General features: G+C 40.9%; 1 protein-coding gene across 2 annotated transcripts in view; it reads left to right on the top strand.

Moving 5' to 3' along the window:
* Positions 1-25,082, top strand: part of LOC144693837 (solute carrier family 12 member 9) — a 91,644-nt gene that overhangs the window by 25,459 nt on the left and 41,103 nt on the right. For both annotated transcript variants that reach the window (XM_078563918.1, XM_078563919.1), the window contains exons 7-8: positions 14,119-14,276; positions 22,833-22,915. In XM_078563918.1, the coding sequence (XP_078420044.1) occupies positions 14,119-14,276; positions 22,833-22,915 (241 nt within the window). The remainder of the gene's footprint in view (positions 1-14,118; positions 14,277-22,832; positions 22,916-25,082) is intronic.

The following is a 25,082-nucleotide window of genomic DNA, read 5'->3' as shown; positions in this document are numbered from 1 at the left end:
TTTCAAAGACCAGGAGAATTCCATCAATATCATGAATGGGATCAGTAGTTGAATTATTGTCTAGAAGAGGTTCTATGCTTCTTTTCTGCCTGCAATAAGATATGTTACATAGATAGGTATCAAGACAAATGCAAACGCACTCAAAGGCACAAGGAGCAAGGGGCTCATCTTCGAAAGTAGTGTGAAACATACCAAAAATATCCAGGATTAAAAGGGTAAATGAATCAAACACATAGAAGATGAAAGCACCTCAATTTGTTATTAACTTGGTGTTGAATTGAAGTTCCAGAAATTAACTCTGTCTTGTTGCTCAATTGCCTATATATTGCAAACCCCCCACCCCTCACCCAAACTGACTGATTTGTATGTTAATATTGCCCATTATAAATAAGAATACTTGACTTATAATTTTGCAGGAATTGGCATCAGATGGATTTTATTAAAAGAATCTAAGAAGCTTCTTTTTGATTACTAGTTAATGGCCTTTCCAGCAATATAATTGTGTTCTTTTTCTAACAAGAAACTTCTGGAAAAATAAAATATTTTGAAGGCTTACTATGTTTTTACTATGCTATTAATACTACCGATGTATTATGAGCTCTAAATTATAATTTACAGTCATTTTTGGCTAAACATTTATGGTATGGGCTGAGGTGCTATGGAGGTTTAAAAGTTCTAATTAATAACTCTTAGAATTCGGGGAAAATCAGGTTTGTCATTTTGCATAAAATTACTTTGTAATGCTTGTGATTCAAGAAAAAGATGCATGAGATTTTACTTTCTGTCTTGCATAAGCAGCCTGGAATCTGAAGGTATGTTGGTGATTTTAAATGGCTTTATTGTCCTGTGAAGTGAGAGCACAAGTTTGTTTTGGAAGAATTGCATTCTGTACTACTTAGACTGACCAGAAGAGGGCATAGAAGAAGATTCTTCTTTCCCTTAGCCCATTTGTTCTTTGAGACAGTAGAATTTGGTTTGAATAGTGGCAGTGCTCTAGGAAAATGTAAAGGTGAGGTTTTAATTGCCATTATATTGAATTTTCTCTTCCCTTTTACAGACTTAGTGCTGTGAAGAGAGACTTGTTGCCGAAGCTTTTCGTCTTGCACTGATCAGGACAAACACAAAAATGCCAAATTTCAAACATTCACAACAATTTATACTACAGGAGAAAAGGGTGCTGATTGGTTGGCAAGTTGACCCTGATTGGCCGAGGCATTGCCGTGGAGAAAGCAACAGGGAGCTATAGGCCCCTCAAGCTCTCAGGAACATGTTCGGCAACATGTCCTTCTTTTCAACAATATTCAAGTTCTGTACTACCAGGAGACCCTATGTACTACTTTCCCCTACAAAATAATTAATATGTTTTCAACTCTTCCCCCAGTGGAGTTCTGTAATTGGGTGCCAATAAAAGCAATTCAGGGTGACTCAGTCCATCATCCTATCCTTTACTGTGGAACAGTTCTTTCTTTCCACCTGACAGAATCCATGTGAAGTTCAAATTTACAACTCGCTGCATAGAAAATTGCTGGACTAACGAACATCCTAGCATTCTGTGATACACACTGGTGTGTCAAGAGATTGCAGCAGCACCACCATTGTAACAAAGCTGGAGCGAAACAGGTTTATTTTCTCTTAGTTGATTAAAGGGCCTATCTAGTAAACAGAAGTGCCTGAATTCAAGTCTCCACACAGCCATATTTCAATTGAGAATGTTAGACCAATGTGTGAAATTGAACACACATTTTGTTAAGGGCAAAATCTGTCTTTGTTCTGGTAACTATTTCAGAAGGGCTGGTTAATCTTTCCTTCTAAAATAGACCTGGACGATCACTGGCTTGAAGACGTGATTGCTCATTTGAAGGTTTTTTTGGCCAATCTTTGTTTTTTTCTTTGTTTGACCCCTTCTCAAAAATCACTAGTCTCTCTCCCGGTTAGGTGTTTTCACCCTTGATTTTATTTTGTCCCTTGCATAACTACATTAAACTTAATTACAATATGATCACTGTGAGCCAAATGTTCTCCACTGATTACCAAACTAAAAGAGAGAATTTCAGTGATTCTTGAGAAGGGATCTACCACTTGCCCGACTTCATTCCTCAGAACTAGATCCAGCACTGCTACCACCCTTACAAAAGCAAAATACTACTGACCTGCTGAGCGTTTCCAGTATTTTCTATTTTTATTTATGCTTTCATCCTTGTACACTTTTTAGGAATCCTTCATTGTCCATGCCCTTTACCCTGTTTTCCCCAGTCTATATTAGGCTGATTGAATTTTCGTCATTACTGCTCCATTATTTTTTTTCTTTCTCTGAAATTTACATACAAATTTGCTCATCTGACTCCTTTCCATATGAGGGAAGAGCAGAGGGATTGGATTGCTCTGCAAAAGAGCACAGACTCGGTGGGCTGAATGGCCTCATTCTATAATTAAAAACAGATACTGAACATTAACTCTGTTTCTCTCCACAGGTGCTGCATGACCTGCTGAGTATTTACAGCATTCCTAGTTTCATTTCAGATTTCCAGAATCTGCAGTATTTTGCTTTGGCCTCCAATGCTATACTATTTTATGTTTACTGTCATTTCTGGGCATGCAGATTAATTATTGATCATTGATAATATTCCATTTTTATGAACATGTGAATTTAGGAGCAGGAGTAGGCCACTCGGCCTTTCGAGCCTGTCCCACCGTTCAATAAGATTATGGCTGATCAGCGTGTAACCTCAACCCACAACCCACCTGAAACATCGTTTTATGATACAGCAATCTTTGGATTTAATGGAGGTATACTTTTTAAAAAAGCAAAACTGGAACATTTAATTTCAATTGGGTCGACAATGGCAAAAATATATCCAAATCAGAATTCACAAAGGAGGCTATTTATGCTATTGTGTTGTGCCGATAGAGATAGAAAATAGCAAAAGCTGCTGGCTACATAGTGCTGGAAATGATGAGTTAAATAGCTAAGTGAGCTCCAGTCCTAAGTTTTACTGCCAGATAGTTGTGTAAAGCTTGGTTGCATCATGTCACTAACAAGGGAGGACATTGTAAACTAATCAGTACTGGGAAGGGCAGCAAATTAAAGTTGTTTAGAATTGATTTCATTTACAATGTAGGGCCTATAGATTTCACAACACCTACCTCTGTCCGCCCTCCCCTGCCCCTCCCCACTGAAATTTCAAAATTTGATGTGGCTCTTGCATCTTTGTACCGGTGACGACTATCAGTTCGTGCCTTGCACACCAAGCTACTGCCTTCAGTTTTATGAAAAATAAATTAAAGAAGAAATCCATCACTGTCATTTCAGACAAATAGGTATTGATTTCAATTGCAGAAATAAAATGAGATCATACCTCACCTTGGATATTTTGACCACAATTTTCCTGTACAGACTGAGTCAGGCTTGATGGTTCCATGTTAAAATGAATCCAACATTTACTACATGTTTGCATTTCATTTGGCTGAAAAACAACTTTAAAGACTTTTTTTCCTCCCCGCTTATCCCCACCTCCTGACTTCCCCCACTCACTCTGCCTCCCGACCACTCCCCGCATTCATTCTGCCTCCCAAACCCTCACTTTCTCTGCCACCCAACCTTCCTTGCGCGCTCGCCCTCGCGCTCTCGCCCGCGCTCTCTCGCCCGCCCTCGCGCTCTCGCCCGCGCTCTCTCGCCCGCGCTCTCTCGCCCGCGCGCTCTCGCCCGCGCGCTCTCGCCCGCGCTCTCTCGCCCGCGCTCTCTGTGGGCGGAATCATCCCAGATTTGCACTGTGTGGTAGCGGGTGGGAAAAGAATGTTTTACCCACTGGCAACTTTTCACGCTGTATCATCCCAATCCCGCCTCATTAGTCATGCGTTCCCGGGAAGCACAGTTTCGCTGGCGGGCTGCCTCCGATTCGCCCACCACACCGTCACCTCGCTGCTTCTTCGCACTGGGCACCGGATTTCAAGTGCAGCCAGGCACACACCTCTCAGTGCTTCCAGCCCAGGATTGGCCCCGTAAAGCAAGAAGACTATAGCCTCCTGATTCAGTGATGCACCCCTGGGACCCCTTCTGGGCACCATTGGAGCCCGCCGCAATGTACACTACTCCTGCTCTGGCCGCAGGCGGCCCACCAGTCTTACCGCTCCAGCTTCTGTGGCAGTGGCAGAGGTCAGTGCCAACGCTGTGCAGAAGAGGTTCACCATCCAGTGCAGAAAGAGGATGAATGATCTCATCGCTGTAAACTCTCTCACTCACAAGCTCATCACACATTCACTGGCATCTCACTCACTGCCAGCTCAAGCGACATCATCATACACTCTCTCACACACAGCCTCACATCTCCATCTGGCCTCATCTCCTCTGGAGACAGCCTCCTCAACCCTCGCCCTCTTGAGGCCACTTGCACGGATCAGCATGTGTCCCCAACACGCCCTGGCATACCTCAAACAAAAACCGAAAATGCTGGAAAAACTCAGCAGTTCTGACAGCATCTGGGAAAGAAAAACAGAGTTGACATTTCAAGTCCGTATGACCGTTATTTGCTGGGATACCCCACTTCCCCAGTATAGCCCTCACCCTGAAGCCTCTTCCCTTGCCTGAGGCCACTCTCCTTTCCCTAAGCAAGCCGTAGCCCTGCAGCCATTGAAAGGCCACCCCCGCCTCATGCCTCATCTTATAAGTAGACACCTGCCCATGAGCCCCCCCTAAAAGTGATGTGGTGCAGCCTGTGAAGCCTGGTGCTGATAACCGCAAAGTGTTGCCCAAAGCAAGGTAGGCAAACAAGCCTCAAAGTCGTGAGTGAAATGCAGCTTTCTAAATGCATGTCGCTTGTGTTCAGTTGTGCTCAGATGATGCAGTGCAGGGATGATTCCGGCGAGCAGGGCTTATAATGATATGCAGATGTATTAAAATGAAGTTCCTGATTTGTGGCGCTGGTAAATGCGGCCCACCATTGACGGACGTGGTGCACTGTTTCAAACTGGTTTCATGGTGTTGTGAAACCGATTTTAGGCCTTCCCACCATATTGTCTGCTTATGCTGGCCATGGTGCCCGAGGCTAATGGGCATGGAAAATTCTGCCCTGTGTGTGTGTCTCTCTCTCTCTCTCACACACACACATTCACTGTCTCTCTCTCTCTCTCTCTCACTCACTGTGTCTGTCTCACTCACTGTCTCTCTCACACCTCACTGTGTGTCTCTCACTCACTCACTGTCTCTGTCACTCTCTCACTCACTGTCACTCTCTCACTCACTCTGTCACTCTCTCACTCACTCTGTCACTCTCTCACTCACTCTGTCACTCTCTCACTCTGTCACTCTCTCACTCACTCTGTCACTCTCTCACTCACTCTGTCACTCTCTCACTCACTCTGTCACTCTCTCACTCACTCTGTCACTCTCTCACTCACTCTCACTCTCTCACTCACTCTGTCCCTCACTCACTCTGTCCACTCACTCTGTCGCTCTCTCACTCACTCTGTCGCTCTCTCACTCACTCTGTCGCTCTCTCACTCACTCTGTCGCTCTCTCACTCACTCTGTCGCTCTCTCACTCACTCTGTCGCTCTCTCACTCACTCTGTCGCTCTCTCACTCACTCTGTCGCTCTCTCACTCACTCTGTCGCTCTCTCACTCACTCTGTCGCTCTCTCACTCACTCTGTCGCTCTCTCACTCACTCTGTCGCTCTCTCACTCACTCTGTCGCTCTCTCACTCACTCTGTCGCTCTCTCACTCACTCTGTCGCTCTCTCACTCACTCTGTCGCTCTCTCACTCACTCTGTCGCTCTCTCACTCACTCTGTCGCTCTCTCACTCACTCTGTCGCTCTCTCACTCACTCTGTCGCTCTCTCACTCACTCTGTCGCTCTCTCACTCACTCTGTCGCTCTCTCACTCACTCTGTCGCTCTCTCACTCACTCTGTCGCTCTCTCACTCACTCTGTCGCTCTCTCACTCACTCTGTCGCTCTCTCACTCACTCTGTCGCTCTCTCACTCACTCTGTCGCTCTCTCACTCACTCTGTCTCTATCTCACTCACTCTGTCTCTATCTCACTCACTCTGTCTCTATCTCACTCACTCTGTCTCTATCTCACTCACTCTGTCTCTATCTCACTCACTCTGTCTCTATCTCACTCACTCTGTCTCTATCTCACTCACTCTGTCTCTATCTCCACTCACTCTGTCTCTATCTCACTCACTCTGTCTCTATCTCACTCACTCTGTCTCTATCTCACTCACTCTGTCTCTATCTCACTCACTCTGTCTCTATCTCACTCACTCTGTCTCTATCTCACTCACTCTGTCTCTATCTCACTCACTCTGTCTCTATCTCACTCACTCTGTCTCTATCTCACTCACTCTGTCTCTATCTCACTCACTCTGTCTCTATCTCACTCACTCTGTCTCTATCTCACTCACTCTGTCTCTATCTCACTCACTCTGTCTCTATCTCACTCACTCTGTCTCTATCTCACTCACTCTGTCTCTATCTCACTCACTCTGTCTCTATCTCACTCACTCTGTCTCTATCTCACTCACTCTGTCTCTATCTCACTCACTCTGTCTCTATCTCACTCACTCTGTCTCTATCTCACTCACTCTGTCTCTATCTCACTCACTCTGTCTCTATCTCACTCACTCTGTCTCTATCTCACTCACTCTGTCTCTATCTCACTCACTCTGTCTCTATCTCACTCACTCTGTCTCTCTCCTCACTCTGTCTCCTTCTCTATCTCACTCTGTCTCTCTCTCACTCACTCACTCTGTCTCTCTCCTCACTCACTCTGTCTCTCTCCTCACTCACTCTTTCTTCACTCTGTCTCTCTCCTCACTCACTCACTCTGTCTCTCTCCTCACTCACTCACTCTGTCTCTCTCCTCACTCACTCACTCTGTCTCTCTCCTCACTCACTCACTCTGTCTCTCTCCTCACTCACTCACTCTGTCTCTCTCCTCACTCACTCACTCTGTCTCTCTCCTCACTCACTCACTCTGTCTCTCTCCTCACTCACTCACTCTGTCTCTCTCCTCACTCACTCACTCTGTCTCTCTCCTCACTCACTCACTCTGTCTCTCTCCTCACTCACTCACTCTGTCTCTCTCCTCACTCACTCACTCTGTCTCTCTCCTCACTCACTCACTCTGTCTCTCTCCTCACTCACTCACTCTGTCTCTCTCCTCACTCACTCACTCTGTCTCTCTCCTCACTCACTCACTCTGTCTCTCTCCTCACTCACTCACTCTGTCTCTCTCCTCACTCACTCACTCTGTCTCTCTCCTCACTCACTCACTCTGTCTCTCTCCTCACTCACTCACTCTGTCTCTCTCCTCACTCACTCACTCTGTCTCTCTCCTCACTCACTCACTCTGTCTCTCTCCTCACTCACTCACTCTGTCTCTCTCCTCACTCACTCACTCTGTCTCTCTCCTCACTCACTCACTCTGTCTCTCTCCTCACTCACTCACTCTGTCTCTCTCCTCACTCACTCACTCTGTCTCTCTCCTCACTCACTCACTCTGTCTCTCTCCTCACTCACTCACTCTGTCTCTCTCCTCACTCACTCACTCTGTCTCTCTCCTCACTCACTCACTCTGTCTCTCTCCTCACTCACTCACTCTGTCTCTCTCCTCACTCACTCACTCTGTCTCTCTCCTCACTCACTCACTCTGTCTCTCTCCTCACTCACTCACTCTGTCTCTCTCCTCACTCACTCACTCTGTCTCTCTCCTCACTCACTCACTCTGTCTCTCTCCTCACTCACTCACTCTGTCTCTCTCCTCACTCTCTGTCTTTGCCTCGGCGCTCGCCCGCTGCCTTTCTCTATGACACAAACTCTAAATGCCTCTTAAATGTAATTAATCTCAGTTATTGAAGGTTGTGGCAGCATTGTTTAGTTCACTTCCATTTGCTTTTCTGCATAATGTTTCTGGTAATTTTGAAATCTATATGCACTTCTATAAATGTCGATCTTTTTTCATCTATGTTTTGTTGGTTGGCAGGGCAAATGTCAGGGATTTGTGCAGGTTTTCTGTTCAGGGTCAAATAATAAAATAATGTAAGGAACGAAGCTGTTTTCAATTTGCAGAAGCACATTCAGAATAAATACAGTAGAACCTTTCTCGTAAATCTCTCTCGTGTAACATAATATTTTCACATGGTCTTGGAAGGTGTTCATTATTATTTCATAGATAGGGTTTAATCTTGAATTGCTGTTTTTTCTAATGTAAACTGTACTTATCTGCAAGAATTATAGTGATGTGTTGCTGTGTACAATTTCTTTTGGGTCTTTTGTAAATATTTTAACTGACCCCTTTGTTTAGCTTTGAATAAATCTCATTCCAATAGCACAAACTTATACTTCAGTTCAAAATGCTTTCTAGTTAGTTTAAGTGAATTTGCTGCCCATTGTAAATAGCAAATTAAACTGGTGTGAGCCTATTGGAGCTGCAAAGTAATAAGTTGGCATCTGGCTAACTACCTAGTTTTTTAAAGTAGAAATTTGCATAAATTCAATCACTGGAAGATAGGTTTGAAGACTTATTCCAAAAAGCTGACTGTTTTTCCCCTTAATAAATGATCTAAAATGAATTTGACCAAGTAGTGATGAAAGCTGTAATTTCAACAGTTAATTTTTTTTAAATCTCCCTGTCACTCCCCACAAAAAAATCTTACAAGAGAAACAGGAGGTTAAGCCGAGTCCAAATAGATTATACTCATTGGACAGGTTTTTAAAAGTTTTTTTGGATCCCAAGAAATGTAATTGTTCCACTGGACTATCATTTTCAAAAGTAAAACCTACTTTAATGGACTTGTGACTTATTAACATTTTTGGCCTTAAATGGAGGGAGGGTGGAGCAGCGGGGGGGAGGGTGGAGCAGCGGGGGGGAGGGTGGAGCAGCGGGGGGGGTGTAATTATAAATTGTATTTGATAATGGCAGCTCCTGAGTCTTGACAATGATAGTTAATGTGCACTGCCCCATTGGCAAGTTATTTAGTCCCAAAATGAATGAGTTAAAACTGGTAAACCAGAATCTGTCTGGTGGTAGCAGAGGTTTGACATTTTTCCAGCATTATTTAATAAACTTCTGTTATTGGTGATGCAACCGATCTTGGTGATTGGATATATTTGTTTATTTCTGTTATAGAAATATTTCAGATTATTACTGATATTGATATTTTTCAGTATATTACTGATTGCTTTAATGATGGTTCCAGGGACTTGTATGACCTTCATCCTTCTGAGTTGGTGTAGTAGGGTTAGCTATCACACTTTCGAATGGTGGTGTCAACCTCTGGAGACCTCAGAGTGGTGAACCAGATTTACTATCTGCTCCCTCCTGGATCTTCTCCGAGTAGATTTTGAGTACTATGAGTGCTGATAGCTTTACATGGATTATCTAGTTCAAATCTAATTTCTCAGGATACTTGTTCATCCAGGATTTATCTGCCTATATTTGATTTCTCTAGCCTGAAAGTCTTTCAACAGTGGTGTCTTCTCACTAGCCCCTTCTCTTTTTCCTCTCTCTCTGTCTCTCTATCTCTCTGTCTCTCTCTCTCTGTCTCTCTCTCTATCTCTCTCTGTCTCTCTATCTCTCTCTGTCTCTCTATCTCTCTCTGTCTCTCTATCTCTCTCTGTCTCTCTATCTCTCTATCTCTCTCTGTCTCTCTATCTCTCTCTGTCTCTCTCTCTATCTCTCTCTCTGTCTCTCTCTCTGTCTCTCTCTCTGTCTCTCTCTCTGTCTCTCTCTCTGTCTCTCTCTCTGTCTCTCTCTGTCTCTCTCTGTCTCTCTCTGTCTCTCTGTCTCTCTGTCTCTCTCTCTCTGTCTCTCTCTCTATCTCTCTCTGTCTCTCTATCTCTCTCTGTCTCTCTGTCTCTCTATCTCTCTCTGTCTCTCTATCTCTCTGTCTCTCTCTCTGTCTCTCTCTCTGTCTCTCTCTCTGTCTCTCTCTCTGTCTCTCTCTCTGTCTCTCTCTCTGTCTCTCTCTCTGTCTCTCTCTCTGTCTCTCTCTCTGTCTCTCTCTCTGTCTCTCTCTCTGTCTCTCTCTCTGTCTCTCTCTCTGTCTCTCTCTCTGTCTCTCTCTCTGTCTCTCTCTGTCTCTCTCTGTCTCTCTCTGTCTCTCTGTCTCTCTCTGTCTTCCCCCCTACCCCACCCCCTCACCATCTCTCTCTCTCTCTCTCTCTCTCTTTTCCCCTTTCACCATCTCCAACAGAGCATTCTGTCTCTACCTCCCTCTCTGTTTTTGTCTGTGCACTTTTAAGGTGCAGAAAGACGCTCTCCTGCATACAATTCTGCACACACGTACCCCAAATGTATATTCAAACTTGTGTCTGTATGTAACGATGTACAATTTGTGTACAGATGCGCCCTCTCACACGCGCTCTCTCTCTCTCTCTCTCTCGCGTGCTCTTTCTCTTACCCACTCACTCACTTTGCACATGCATGCACGCGCACACACTCTCACGCACACTCACTCTGTCTCTCACGCACACTCACTCTGTCTCTCACGCACACTCACTCTGTCTCTCACGTGCACGCACACTCGTGCACTTATTTTATACTTTTGATTCCTAGATGACCCTCCCTGAATTTTGTCGTCAACCAATCTGAGTTGCATGTTTTGCAAAAGCACTGAGAGAAAAGAACAAATGTATGTTTTTATAGCACCTTTCACATCCTTAGAACAGCATAAAGAACTTTATAGCCAAATGAGTACTTCAAAATAACAATGATTGCAATTTTAAAGATATTGCATACCCAGTGTCTGTGAAAGCACCTACAAACAGTGAGTGAATGAGCGAATAACCAAAGGATCTGTTTTTGGTGGTTATGGCTAAGAAAGGAACATTGACTAATTTGCCATGGGATCGCTTATGATGTAAGCAGCCATGGGATGTTGGTTTATGGTCTATTCCAAAATACATCACATCCAATAAAGCTGCACTCCTTCAGTACTAAAGTACCAGCCTCTGTTACGTGCTCAAGTCTGTAAAAGGCCTTGAATCAAGTCAGTTGCAGAAAGAGGAATAAGGCAAGGGAAAGAGAGGGCGGTTGACGAGAAGGAAAATGTAAGAAAAGGTATTTAAATTTATAATCTGACATTTTAATAATCTACAAGAACAATTTAACAACTGAAGGAATGAGTCTCCACTATTTAAATTGTTCAGACTCTGGGCAGAGAAAATGATTGCCATTGCATTAACAATTATCACCTTAATAAAATTATCAACTTGCCAAACTCAATTTACTGTGGCAAATTTATTGAAAAATTAACGTGTAAATCCAGCAGGTTGGTAAAAAAATACTGGTTACGGGCAAGATACTGTCTTGCACATCGATAACAGAGTGCATTGCTGAGACAGTTTATTTTTGAGTAAGATCCGACCCAATCAGTCTTCGGCTGTACTACATATAGAAAATTATCTTTGTGACCCAGTCACACTGGCCAAATATTACGTCTTGCGATTAGGAATGAAGAAACGTCGATTAAGTGCAATCTGCTTTTAAATAGGTTGGCATTTCAGTAAGTCTGTCTTTACTATGTTACTTCCTAATGGGGAACTTGTTTCTTTCTTGTTGTTGAATGTTCCACGATTTATTGATTCACTGCACTAGGTAGCATTTTATTCCATAAACTTCTGTTGAATAAGCAGAATATTTTATTTTGTGGGGACACCGGCAAGATTTTATTATCTGCTATCCCTAGTTACTGTCAGAAGGTGCTGCAGTCCTTATGCTGACTGTGCGTCCATAGTCTTGTTGAGTAGGAGGTTTTGGCTCAACAACAGTAAAGGAGCTGCCATTAATGTCCAAGTTAGGATGTTATGTGATTTTGAGCAGAATTTGGTGGTGATAATATTCTGATGTTGCTACCCTTATTCTTCTTCTGGGTGATGGAGGTTGTGGGACTGGGAGGCTTGGTGAGTTGCTGTAGTGCATCCTGTGCGTACTATAATTCACAACCACAGCATACCAGTAATGGTGGGGAGAAGATATTGAGTCCAGAGATGGGGGTGCTGATCAAACAGATTACCCTATCCTTCATGCTGCACCCATCAAGGTGAATGATGAGTATACCACACTTCTTACTTGAACCTTGTTGACATGAAGACGATTTGAGGGGACAGGAGATGAGCCACTCATCTCAAAAATCCTAGGTTCTGCCCTGCTTTCCGAGCCACATTTTTGATATGACTCGATCAGTTAAACTTCCAGTCAATGGTGACCCCTTCCATGATGTTGAAAGTGAGGGATCCTTATGATTGTGCAGTTGAAGATCAAAGAGATTGTTGGAATTTTCTTTGTTGGAGGTGATCATTGCCTGCATTGTGTGGTGCAAATGTTTACATTTCACTTGGATGCATTCCCCATTTTGCTTTATTATAGGTTCAAGCCTAACTTACAATTTGGCTGGTTTTTTTCTACTTCCGGACAGAGCTTTATATCTCATCTTATCAATTTGCTTCACAATGCTTTTTTTTAAAAACAAAGCAAGAGCTTGTCACATGGAGAAATACAGGAGGCAAATTTGGCATCCCTTCCACCTTTGTCCCTGAAAATAAATGTTATTTTTTCAGAGCTAATTAGTTCTACAAAGGTTGAAAAGCATTAGCCAAAATAATGTTGCTTATTTTGTATGGGAAAGAAGGTTTTGAGGTTGTGCAAAAGGACTGAAAAATGTTGCAGTGAGTTGTAGTTATTATATTGCCTACAACTCTAGCAGCAGACATTTATTTTCTGCAGGAAGCATTACGCCTGAAAAATGTCTTGTGTAATAAATAAAATCACAAATTGATGTATAGAATATGTTTTGTTAAACAAAGGAACATTGGAGTTTCTTTTAGTCTTTTTTTATTATGTTTTGCTTCAAGCAATAGTCCAGTTGGAAAACCAATTTACAGGACACGTGCAGCACGAATGTGTACAGTAATTGTGAATCATCTTTTAGATGGCCTGTCATGAAAACCTTTTGTTCATAAGTATGCATGCCACGTGGGAGACTGGATACATGAAATTTGAGATGCACAAATAGGATAATGAAAATTGAATGGCACACTTCCACTTTCCTGGATGTGCCTCATGTGCCTCATTAGTTTTATTAGCTGCACTTAGAAATGCTGACCTGTAGCATTCCAAAATTGAAGTTGGAAGATGCAATTATTTTAAGCTCTTTTGATGGCTTGTTAAGACATTCTGGTTAAGATCGGTATCTTCACTTTTCAAATATTCTATTTCGAAAGGTTTTCTAAAGGTAAAGTAACTGAGCTGCATTTACTAACCAAATGCAGTGTCATTCCATGCACACCATATATTTAATCTAAAAGTGGTTTATGATGCCAAGATTAGATGCTTTATAAATATCATTGCTCATACATAGTATAATTTATTGTTGCATGATAATTTTATTCAGTCAAAATTTAAGTTTGTTACTGCATTAGGTAATTAGTTCCCTTGATGGATAGTTCTTATGGCAGCGACAGCTAATCCATACAGATCAGGAGCATTGAGTTCATGTTATTTTGTTTGGTCTGTGGAGTGACCTTATCGCAGCTGGAGCGATAGCTGGGAGGGATACAGTTGGCCTTAGAACCCCAAGTTAGTGAGGGGACAAAAACCTACTGACTGTCCCTGTTCCTGATTGCTACCCGGTGATCATCACCCCCACCTCCCATCTCTCTTGCTAGATAGTGTGAAGCTGGATGAAGACAAAATAGGTGTGGTCCACTTGCATTTTCTGGTGTGGATCACTCATGAACCATGGCCACGTGGATAAGATAGAAAGGATGACTGGCATCTGTGGAATTGTAATTCTTAAAGGAAAGGCATAAGGGAGAAAATTATATTTCAAAGCAATCAGTAAAACAGCAACACAACATTTCTCCTCTCATGAACTATGTCAGGCTCTGAATTAAGCCTCCAGACATTCATTGCCTGTGTCCTCCATTCTGTCCAAATTTATACCCGCCTGTAGAACTGTCTAAAAGCCATCGAAATCCGAGCTTATGGGCCAGGCATTTTCCTGCCCACAGTGGTTTATAACTTTGCATTTCACTGTTCAAGATTTGTTTATTTGGTACCCAAGATTGAGTTCCATCTGAGCATCTGAGTATGATTTTCTTTCTGTTATTGTTTTAAGATTGCTGCTTCAAAAGGATTATGATTTCCTTAAAGACATTAATGTCTGGCCTCCCTTTGTCATAATTGGAATCTACGCTTCAACTTTATCGGCTGCGATGAGCAATCTGATTGGAGCTTCCAGAATTCTCTATGCACTTGCAAAGGACGATATATTTGGCAAGTTGTTTTCTTCCTTTTTATTTAAAAAAAAATTAAGATTATTGAAGCAACATTAGAGGGATCAGATGATGTCACAGTTATATGGAATTACGATGCAAGACTTTCCGTCCCTCATAGCTATTCCAAATAGCTGGATGAACTGCAGCTCTGTTCAAAAACTAATTTCTTTGTGGGGAGAAAAGCATACAATTTTAAGGGCTGAACATTGCTTTTATGTTGCATTTTCTTTTTAACTGTGCATGTAGATTTGAAAGACTGCAGGAAGATATCAGGAGAATTGGCAGAGGGGTAGGAAATGTTCAGTGTCGAAAAATGAGGTAATACATTTAGAAAGTAAGAATAAGGAAAGAAGCTCACATTACGTGTTTAAGATGTTTTATCATACCATAGGGATATGGAAAAAAAACGAAAAGGTACAGTGTAAATTCATAGAGATGTTACTGAGGACAAGGGATTACAGTTATGAAGAGACATTTCAGAAATGTGGGCAATTTTTTGAACATAAAGGTTGAAAGATCAAAGGTAAATAGAGATTAGTTATTTCCTCTGATCAGTGAAATTTAAGATAATCACAGAATTAAAACGCAAGTTTGAAAAGAAATCTTTATAGTGGCTTGAGTTTGGAATTCTCTGCCACAAACCATTGTGGAAGCAGAACCCATAAATTATTTTAAGGGGGAATTAGATTGTTGTTGTTTGAAGAAAATAAATATTAAGAGTATGCAGAGTAGGCAGGGGAGTCAGATTAGACGTGTGGAGAAATCCATCATCACAGGCATGATTGACCGGTAATTTATTTGATATTAAGACCAGAAGCAGACAAAATTAATGCTATTAAAATAGATCTGAAATGAAATGATTTGAGCTACACAAAAGTGTGAAAAGAATTGAAAGCACAAGACTTAAGAAAGCGACAGTGCAGCTAATTGAAATGGGAAGGGGTGAAGCTAAAGGGACTAACTTTTAACCCCAAAAATGAGTGGATTAGAGTCAGGTCAGGTGTTAACATTTTAAAAATTGAAGTGGAACAGGGGATGGACAGTCAACTCGCTGTCAGGCAGATTTCCCAGCCAGGTTTCCCTAGCCTTGGGGGAACCCAGCAACTAAAGGAAGACAGGGAATTTGGAAATTGCTATGACTTTTTTAAAGACAGATTTATCCCTGATTGGTTTATAAAAAGTAACCAAGGCGAAGCTAAGGGAATTGGCAGATAAGTTGATGTTAGAGTTAACTGAAGAAGTGAGGAAAGCGGACATAGCTGAGGTAATAATGCAGCATTTAAAATTGGAAGGGATACAAGAGCAATCACATTCTCCAGGGGGTGAATCAATTTGAGTTAGTTAGGGTTCGGTTGCAAACAAAACAACTTGAACATGAAAAAAAACCGGAGAAACTTAAATTTGACCAGGAATGAGCAGAAAGAGAAAAAGAGCAGATAAAGAGAGTATTCAAGCAGCTAGAATTGGAATTTCAGGCAAGAGGAAGGAACGAGAAAAGGAATACCGCCTTAAAAGGCTGGGATTTCAAACAGAGACACCAAATATTGGGGAATGTTTTGCGGATGGAAGAACTTATCCCAACCCAGAGTCCAGTGGGAGATGCCTTTCCAAGGTTTGAGGAAAGGGATGTATGGGCTTTCTTCATTTGAGAAGTGGCCAAAAGGAAACTGGACATTGCTCCTGCAAAGTAGGTTAGTGGGCAGAGTTCATGAGGTTTATGCATCACTTTTTGAAGAGCTATCTATGGATTACGATGCAGTGAAGAAGGCTATTCTTAGTGCATTTGAATTGGTCCCTGAGGTATACAGACAAAAATTTTGAAACCTAAGGAATCAGCCTGAGCAGACCTACATTGAAATTGAGAGGGTAAAGTAAACTAACTTTGATCGTTGGATATGGGCACTAAAGGTCGAGGCCACATGTGAGACCTTTAGGGAAATAATTCTCCTGGAGTACTTTTAAAAAAAAAATTAACTCCCCTCCCCTGAGTAGTAAGAATTCATGTAGAGAATCAGGAGGTTTCAACAGCTAGACAGGCAGTGGAGGTGACTGATGATTACAAGAAATCGAAACCCTTTTTCCATCACCCCTACAAGCCCAAGAAGGATAGAAAGTGAGAGGGCGAAAGGAAGGCAAGTAGCCAGTGAAGAGAAGGAACAACTGGGAATGTTTTGAAATCTCCTCCTTAGATCAGAAAGGAAAGTTTCTGAGGGTGGGAATGACATCCAAAGGCCTATGTGTTTCCATTGTAACAAGGTGGGACACGTTTGGGAAGATTGCTGGAAGTTGCATGGGAAATCTATGGGACTTACTGGGGTACGTAAGGATGACTCAAGGATAAAAGCCCCAATTGAAAATACAACTGATCAAGTTTTAACATTAACTGTAGCTGTGAATCCGAATGTGAACACTGCTGTGTGCGCAGGGAAGTGAACAAGATACCTGAAAGCTACAAGGAATTCTTTTTCAAAGGAAAAGTTAACTCCTCTTTCCTCCAGTGAAGCAGGTAAACCTATAGTGATACTTGGGGATTATAGGGGCTACCCAAGCTCTTTTGCTGGGGAAAGGCCTGAATTTTCCACCAGTGAGTTCACTAAATGCCAAGGCTTTGGTGAATGGTATTGGCAGGGAGTATATACCTTATACCTTTGTATCAGGTACACCTGGAGTGTGACCTAATGTCTGAAATGGTAACAGTAGGAGTTGTTCATAGTTTGCCTGTAGATGGAGTTGACTGATTTGGTTGGAGTGAAAGTAGTAGCTTCTCCAGTAGTTATGGAAAGACCAAGTGAAGTCAAGGAGACAGAGCAATTGCAGGAAAAGGTTCCAGGAATTTTTCTGACCTGAGCAATGGCTGAACAAGTTCCGTCACCAAAGGTAAAATTGGAATCACGGACAGGTATTTGGCAATCTGAAACTTTCTTTGGGGATTTGGACAATCGAAAGGAAATGTTCAGTAAGTTGTCTCTGATTGAGGCTCAGCAAGCCAACCCATAGTTAAGTAAAGTGGCACAACAGCTCAAACTGATGCTGAAGCAGGAGTAGTTCAGGAATGCTAATATACTAAAAGTAGGATTCTGATGAGAAAATGGAGACCGCTTCACAGGCCTGCAGATGAAGAGTGGATGGTGGTTCATCAGGTAGTGGTACTGCCCAAATATTGCCAGGAAATATTAAGATTAACTCATGAGATTCCTATGGTAGGACATGTAGGGATCCAAAGGCCCAGGCATGCATAAGTCAACATTTTTATTGGCGAGGTCTTCACAAGGACACGGTGCAGTTTTGTAAAACATGTCAGATGGTGGGGAAACCACAACATAGAATCAAACTGGCAGCCTTAATTCCCATGCCAGTTTTAGGAGAACAATTCAGTAGGGTGTTAGTAGACTGTGTTACTGAAAACGAAGGTGGGACACCAGTATATCCTTACTATTGTGGATATGTCAGCTCGATTTCCAGAGGCCATCCCTTTGAGAACAATTACAGCTAAGGTCGTGGTAGAGAAGTTAACCCAGTTCTTTACTCAATATGGATTACTGATGGAGATCTAGTCAGATCCAATTTTATGTCCAAAATATTTCAAAACATAATGAGTAATTTGGGTATAAAACAGTTAGAGTCCCTGGCATACCATCCACAGACACGGTGGGCTTTATAGAGCTACCATCAAACTCTCAAAACAATGATTAAAGCATATTGTCATGAATATCCCCATGATTGGGATAAAGGACTGGACTTTCTTTTATTTGCTACCCGAGACTCACCGAATGAAACTACCGGTTTTAGTCCTTTTGAATTAATCAATGGGCATGAGATAAGAGGTTCTCTATAATTAATCCTGTATACTATGCTGATGATGATGTATCCATGCTCCAGGAATGGTTCACTGGAGCCTGCAAAGTGGCTCAAGAGCATCTTAAAAGTTTCTTAAACACAGATGAAGGAACGGGCCGATTTAAAAAAAACTGAAACCTGAACATTTCAACCAGGGGTGAAGTGTTAGTGTTTATTGCCTTTACAGGAAAATCCTCTGTACGTACCATTCAGTAGTCCATACAAGGTAGTTAAGAGGCAGTAAAGTAAATTATTTGATAGATATCCCAGATCAGAGGAAAAAGAATTGGCTATCACATCAATATGTTAAAACCATGCCATCGTAAAGAGGATAGAAAGGAGCAGGTATGTCAGATAATGAGAGTAGAAGATGAAGGAGACAGTGAGAGTGAGGTAAAGGTAGAAATCCAACATGTTGGCTGCCCTTAACTTCACTAAACCCTTCAAGGTGGCAGTCGATGCCAGTGTCTTGGGAGTGAGTGCGGCCTTATTATGAGAAGATGAATGGAAAAGCCAGTGGGATACTTGTCTAAAAAGTTAAATAGGCATCAAAAAAAGATATTCCACCATAGAAAAGGAAACACTGGGATTGTTACTGACTCTAAAATATTTTGAGACTCAGAATGCCAGACTGTTTCACTGGAGTTTGTTACTACAGCCTTATAACTTGAACTTCTTTCAGTAAACACAAAAAATGAATTGATTTATTATGAAACAAACTACTTTTTAATAAAAGAAAAGCTAATAAATTGGTTAACATACAAGTTGTAGTTTAGAAGTGTAACAGTTTTTCCCTTTTTAAAAAAAGATATTCAAATCCCCAAATGCTCACACACAAACACAAAACAGAACAAAACAAACACAGACCCCTGCAGAGGCTGGAGTATGGGAACAGTTCTTTTAAAAAGATAAAATTCAAAGAGATCTCGACGCTGTTAATCTAACAGAATTCTGGTCACAATAGATCTGGAAGTTCTTTCAGGTGGATTTTTTTTTTTGGTGAAACTGTCCTTGTTATCACAACAAGGATGAAGGAGACAGTGAGAGTGAGGTAGAAGTAGAAATCCAACATGTTGGCTGCCCCTAACTTCACCGAATTGATAAAGTTCTTGCTGATGCGTTATCCAGAATGTAATTTTTGTTAGTATAATATAGAAATCAAAATATCAGAATCTATACAGAGATTCTGTATAAGGAGTGAGGGAGAATGGGTGTGTGTGTTTAAAATTTATAAAAAGACATTGAATTTTGAACATTCCTCCTCCTGAGTTATTTTAAAAGTTTGCAATATTAATTTGGGGCTGTGAATATGCCGTTCTTCAAAAATCCACAGGTCAAGATAGATGTCCTGGAAAGGGGAGAGATACTTTGTATATCTAAGTTCCCAAAGAACTGCAGTTGCCAAGCTAAAGACTCTTGCTGATTGGTTAAAAACACCTGGCCTAAGAGAAGTATTCTTTGAACATCTTAGTCTTTAAAGCTCTCAGGCAGAATATGTGGGGGGTGCATTAAATGCAGGCTGCCAGAAAAGACTCTTTCCCTCTCTCTGCCCCATCTTTTTGTGTTAAGCTTTCCCCAGAAATGTCTCATCAGGATAACTCATCTTTTTTTGAGAGTTCGCAAAGTTGTGGTAACAAGGACAGTTTCACCAAAAAAAAATCCACTTAAAAGAACTACTAGATCTATTGTGATCAGAATTCTGTTAGATCAACAGCATCGCGATCTCTTCGAATGTTATCCTTTTAAAAGAACTGTTCCCATACTCCAGCCTCTGCAGGGGACTTTTCGTGTTTGTTTGTGTGTGTGTTTGGGCGTCTGAATATCTTCTTCAAAAAAGGGAAAAACCAGTACACCTCTAAACTACAGCTTGTATGTTAACCAGTTTATTAACTTTTCTTTTTTAAAATAAGTAGTTTGTTTCATAATGAATCAATTCACTTTTTGTGTTTACTGAAAGAAGCCTGGTTAGAGTCCTTTTATGTTGGGAATAGCAGTGTCAAAAGTAAATAAATGGCCAGTTTGTGGGTGAATTAAACATTTCAACTGTTGTTGTGACCTGTGGAGAAGACATCCTGGGGGTTATCATTGATCAGAAACTGAACTGGACTAGCCATATAAATACGGTGGCTACAAGAGCAGGCCAGAGGCTAGGAATCCTGCAGTGGGTAACTTACCTCCTGACTCCCCAAAGCCTGTCCACTATCTGCAAGACACAAGTCAGGAATGTGATGGAATACTCTCCACTTGCCTGGATGAGTGCAGCTCCAACAACACTCGAGAAGCTTGACACCATCCAGAATAAAGCAGCCTGCTTGATTGGCACCCCATTCACAAACATTCACTCCCTCCAACACCAATGTACAGTGGCAGCAGTGTGTACCATCTACAAGATGTACTGCAGGAACTCACCAAGGCTCCTTCGACAGCACCTTCCAAACCCGCAACCACGACCATCTCGAAGGACAATAGATACATGGGAATACCGCCACCTGGAAGTTCCCCTCCAAGCCACTCACCATCCTGACTTGGAAATGCCCACCGTTCCTTCACTGTCGCTGGGTCAAAATCCTGGAACTCCCTCCCTATCAGCACTGTGGGTGTACCTATACCACAGCAGCGGCTCAAAAAGCAGCTCATCACCACCTTCTCGAGGGCAATTAGGGATGGGCAATAAATGCTGGCCTAGCCAGCGAGGCCTACATCCCTTGAATGGATTAAAAAAAAAGTGGGGCTAGAATTAACTGCGGTCTCCTCCCATAACGGTCCGTAACACCATCAAGGAGATATCTGTAATGTACTTACACCAAAATTGTTAAACCTTCTACTCCAAACTCTCATTGCATCTCTTTCCAACGCTGCCTCAGTGCCAAAGTACATAAATTTTTCATTTCTTTGTTGTATGTTTGGCTTCACAGGTCATGAATTTGACCCTATTTAAAATAATTTGAACACATCCTATTCCTGGAGCTACTTTGCTCTCTATTTGAAAAAAGGGCTTCATCCATGCAGATTCTAATTCCCCACCCGAACAACAACACCAATGTGCCAGATCAAAACAACTGTTGAAATAGTAGGCAAATAATTAGGCAAAGCCAACCTCCCCAAATGCACTTACTACCCTCCCTTCCCTCATTTGCCTGCCTGCATACTTGTTCGTGGCCCTGGAGATTTTCACAGCTTTATCCTTCTTAGAATTATCTTCAAGTCTATTTGCCCAATTCTAGTTATTTGTTTCAATCAGACTATAGCACTAACTGTTTTGGATGCAGTTTATGTAAGCTGGAAAGGCAAGAAAAATAACAGCTGCATCTTCATTATCCTGTTCCGGTAAAATTGTTCACTGGTCATTAAATTGCTTTTTTCAACCAGACAAGCATTTCTACAGATTGAACGTTTATAAATTGCCTCAGACTTTTCATGGTATTTGAAATGAATATGGTCAGCTCTGAATTATGATGCACAAAACACAGGAGAGGGAGGTAATTACTACACTTCGATCATCTCAATTATCAATTACAAATTATATGCTGAGAATGGTGGTAAATTGGATTAAACAGGAAACCTTTTTTAGCAGAATACAAAGGTAATATTAAAGTTAAATCACTTGTGAAGTAATGGAAAAGATGGAATATCTGAGAGAAGCCCTGAACAAAGAATATTAGCTTTTCTTTTTGCTTGCATTGAAATATATTTTTCATTAAGGCATTACATGTGATGACATATTACCTTCCTCAGCACCTAGAGTGAGATTCTGGACCAGCTGTGATTACTTTTGATTTTAATTCCAGTCATTAAGAATGATTATTTGCACTGTAACCTATTCTGAATATTGTTCATTAGCTTTTAGCTTCACACTGTTTCCTCTTGCATTTAGTGGTTTAATCACTGATAATAAATAACCATGAGCCTTTCAAAAATGCTTTTAACATTTACAGCAATGTTTCTAAATTGGAGAGTGAAAAAGCATTGCGAAAATGACTTTGCAAAATTAATCCAGTAAAAGCTGCTATTTCTGCAAGAATTTTATCAAATTTTTAGTCAGTTAAACCAATTTAACCCATTTTTAACTCAGTGTGATTTCAGAAGCCACATTATTGAACTGAATAGAATCCCTCTAATGGCTTTTCAGTATATCTCGGACAAGCCAAATCCACCTTGAGTCTGGGTTAAGGCTGTATTTTACGACCATGTCTAACATGAGAGAAATTTCTATATTTGTCACAGTGCCATCTGAACCTCTTGCCTGAACTAGTCCTTTGTAATTGTCAGCCCTGAAATTTTGTTACTGATGCTATTTTTAAAATGTTTTTGAAACTCCTTTATTTATTACAGCAGAGCTTTAACCCACTTTATTTCAAAATACTGAAAATAGAAATTTCAGATAAATGTGTTTATAGACTAATTATCCAATGATGTAATTGCAGCATTCTTGTGTTTGTTTAATGCTTTGTTATTGTGAATTTAATCCTTGCAGTTATAAAGAAAACTGCAATTATGGGATGGGTTCTGTTCATTCAGTTTGATGATGGGGTGAACCATTTAGTGGGATCATGAACTGTGACATACTAACTTATCTGCTGCTTTGTCATTTATTATTTATTTCTTGATATGCGCAATTTAAATGTGATCTGAGGAAACAAATTTAAGTATGAGAATTATTGGGAGTCCTTAATTTGATTAACCTGTTCACTAGTCTTTTTTATTTTCATTAATTTAGGAAAACTTCTCATGCCTGCTAAGAAAACTTCGCGAAGTGGAAATCCTTGGGCTGCTGTACTGATTTCATGGGTGTTAGTGCAGGTACTTTATATTTGTTTGTTTTTGAGGTAATGGAAGTCACAAAAAATCTTAATAATTTGCAGGATACCTCTGTTATCTGTGGGAAAGTATGTGAAGTAATTCAAAAACCTGTGTAACTGTTGTTTCATCATGCTGCAATCTATGAAATAAATTCAGATTTTGTAAATAATTAAATATTTTTAGAAGACCAAAATATATCTTTGATTTAGTTGTTTTTACCAACAGGACCACCTAAAAACAGGGTCAATAAATTTCATTAAATCTGATGGAAAACTTGTAAAGCTTCCCAGACCAATATTCTTAAAAAGTAATTTTGATTTATGTGGGCATTCCTGTATTGTTCAAAATGCTTCAAATGAAATATGCTGAAAATTTAGTATTTTGGAACACACCAGCCATGTTCAGTTTTTTTTTTGTAAAAGATATATATCCTTTTTTATTCACTCATTATGTGCATCACTGCCAAGGCTAACATGTATTGGTGATCCCGAATTGCCCTAGTGAAGGTTGTAGTGAACCACCTTCTGATTCAATTTACTGCAGAGTGAACAACCTCCCTTCTACTTTCAATATGGCAGTTGATAGTACTTCAAGCCTCTTCACCCCCATCGCCCGGTGGAAGCATAAATCTTCCATTCTACAATCGGATGTTTTGAGATCAAGATGTCAGCAGTGCGGGGGCCAAATGTGGAATGAATGATGCCATGGAGGGAAACTCCTTTAATCTTCCTATTAAATTAGGATCAAATTTATGAACATCTAAACAACTCAACTCCACCTTTTTTGTAATTGCCATCAGTCAAAAATGGAATTTGTATTCTGTCCCAGTGCAAAGATGCTTGTTCTTTCTTAATAAATAACTAGCTAAGTAGCTGAAATAAATAGTTGAGATCAATTTTGTGAGCAAGAAAATATTATAGTACTTAATATTGATGGAGGTTTAATATTGTCAGAAATCAATAGAATACATTGCCAAATTGGATAGAAGATGGTTAACAACACTTTTTATGAAGTAATTAGTTATCACAGAGTTGACTTAGGTCAATGTTCTAAATGACATAGTCCCTTTAGTGATTGGTGGTAAAAGCTAAATTATATCTATTGAATGATTAGACTGCAGGTTTCATTGGTCATTTTAGTTCTGATGGCAACAATACTTATCAAAGCGAGCAAGCTAACATCAATAACAGTACAGTTCATGTACTGATTCAAACTTTATATTTTATGGAAGATTGAATGCATTGGCAGGATGAAGGCACAGATTGCAATCCAGCATACAAGACACTAAAAACTGCAACAGAGGTTTTTATTATAGAAAGGGTATTAAAACCATCGAGTGCGCTCAGCATAGATTCACCAGAATGATGTCAAGGATTGAAAACAATAGTTCTGACGTAAGATTTGAGATACTGTGACTCTTTCCACGAAGCAGAGAAAATGAGGAGCAAAATTATTAATGACTTTTAATAGGGCAAGTAAGGAAAGACTATTTCCTGTGGAGTTGGTGACGAGGGGTAATAATCAATTTAAAATTATCACTAAGCGAGGTTAAGAGAAATCTGTTTATATAGAGTATTGTGGAGCATGGAATGCTTTGTCACAGAGAGTGGTTGGAGCAGAGCCCATTGCTGCTTTAATGGGAAATCTGGATAAATATTTGAAGCAGAGAAAGATACAGAGCCATGGGGAAAGAACAGTGCAATGGGGTTAGTTTTAGAATACTTTAGCGAAGATCCAGCACGGACATGATGACTTGATTGCCCCCCTCCTGCGGTGTATACTTCTGTAAGTTTAAGTTGAAGTGTATGCTGTAGGCTGAATGTTTGATCAGGCACCTCCAGAGCGCTGTGGATGCTCAATCATTGAGGATGTTCGAGATCAATAGATTTTGGGGTACTAAGTGGATTAAGGGATTTGGGGATGATGGAGGAAGGGTGTAATTGAGTTAGATGATCAGCCACAATCTTATTGAATGATAGAGCAGACTTGAAGGGCCGAATGACCTCCTCCAATTTTTCATGTTCTTAAACAAATTAAGCATTTTAGCTTGGTGATAGCTCCCTTAATTCAGTCACAGTACCTCAGAAGATAAAAATCAACTGTATTTGGCAATCATGTTCCCTGTCTAAATTGATACCCATGGGAAGAATTTTCCTGTTGGCGAGCT

Source organism: Cetorhinus maximus, chromosome 19 (genome assembly GCF_964194155.1).
Source record: "Cetorhinus maximus chromosome 19, sCetMax3.hap1.1, whole genome shotgun sequence".
NCBI lineage: Eukaryota > Metazoa > Chordata > Chondrichthyes > Lamniformes > Cetorhinidae > Cetorhinus > Cetorhinus maximus.
This window is presented reverse-complemented; position numbering and strand designations above follow the sequence as displayed.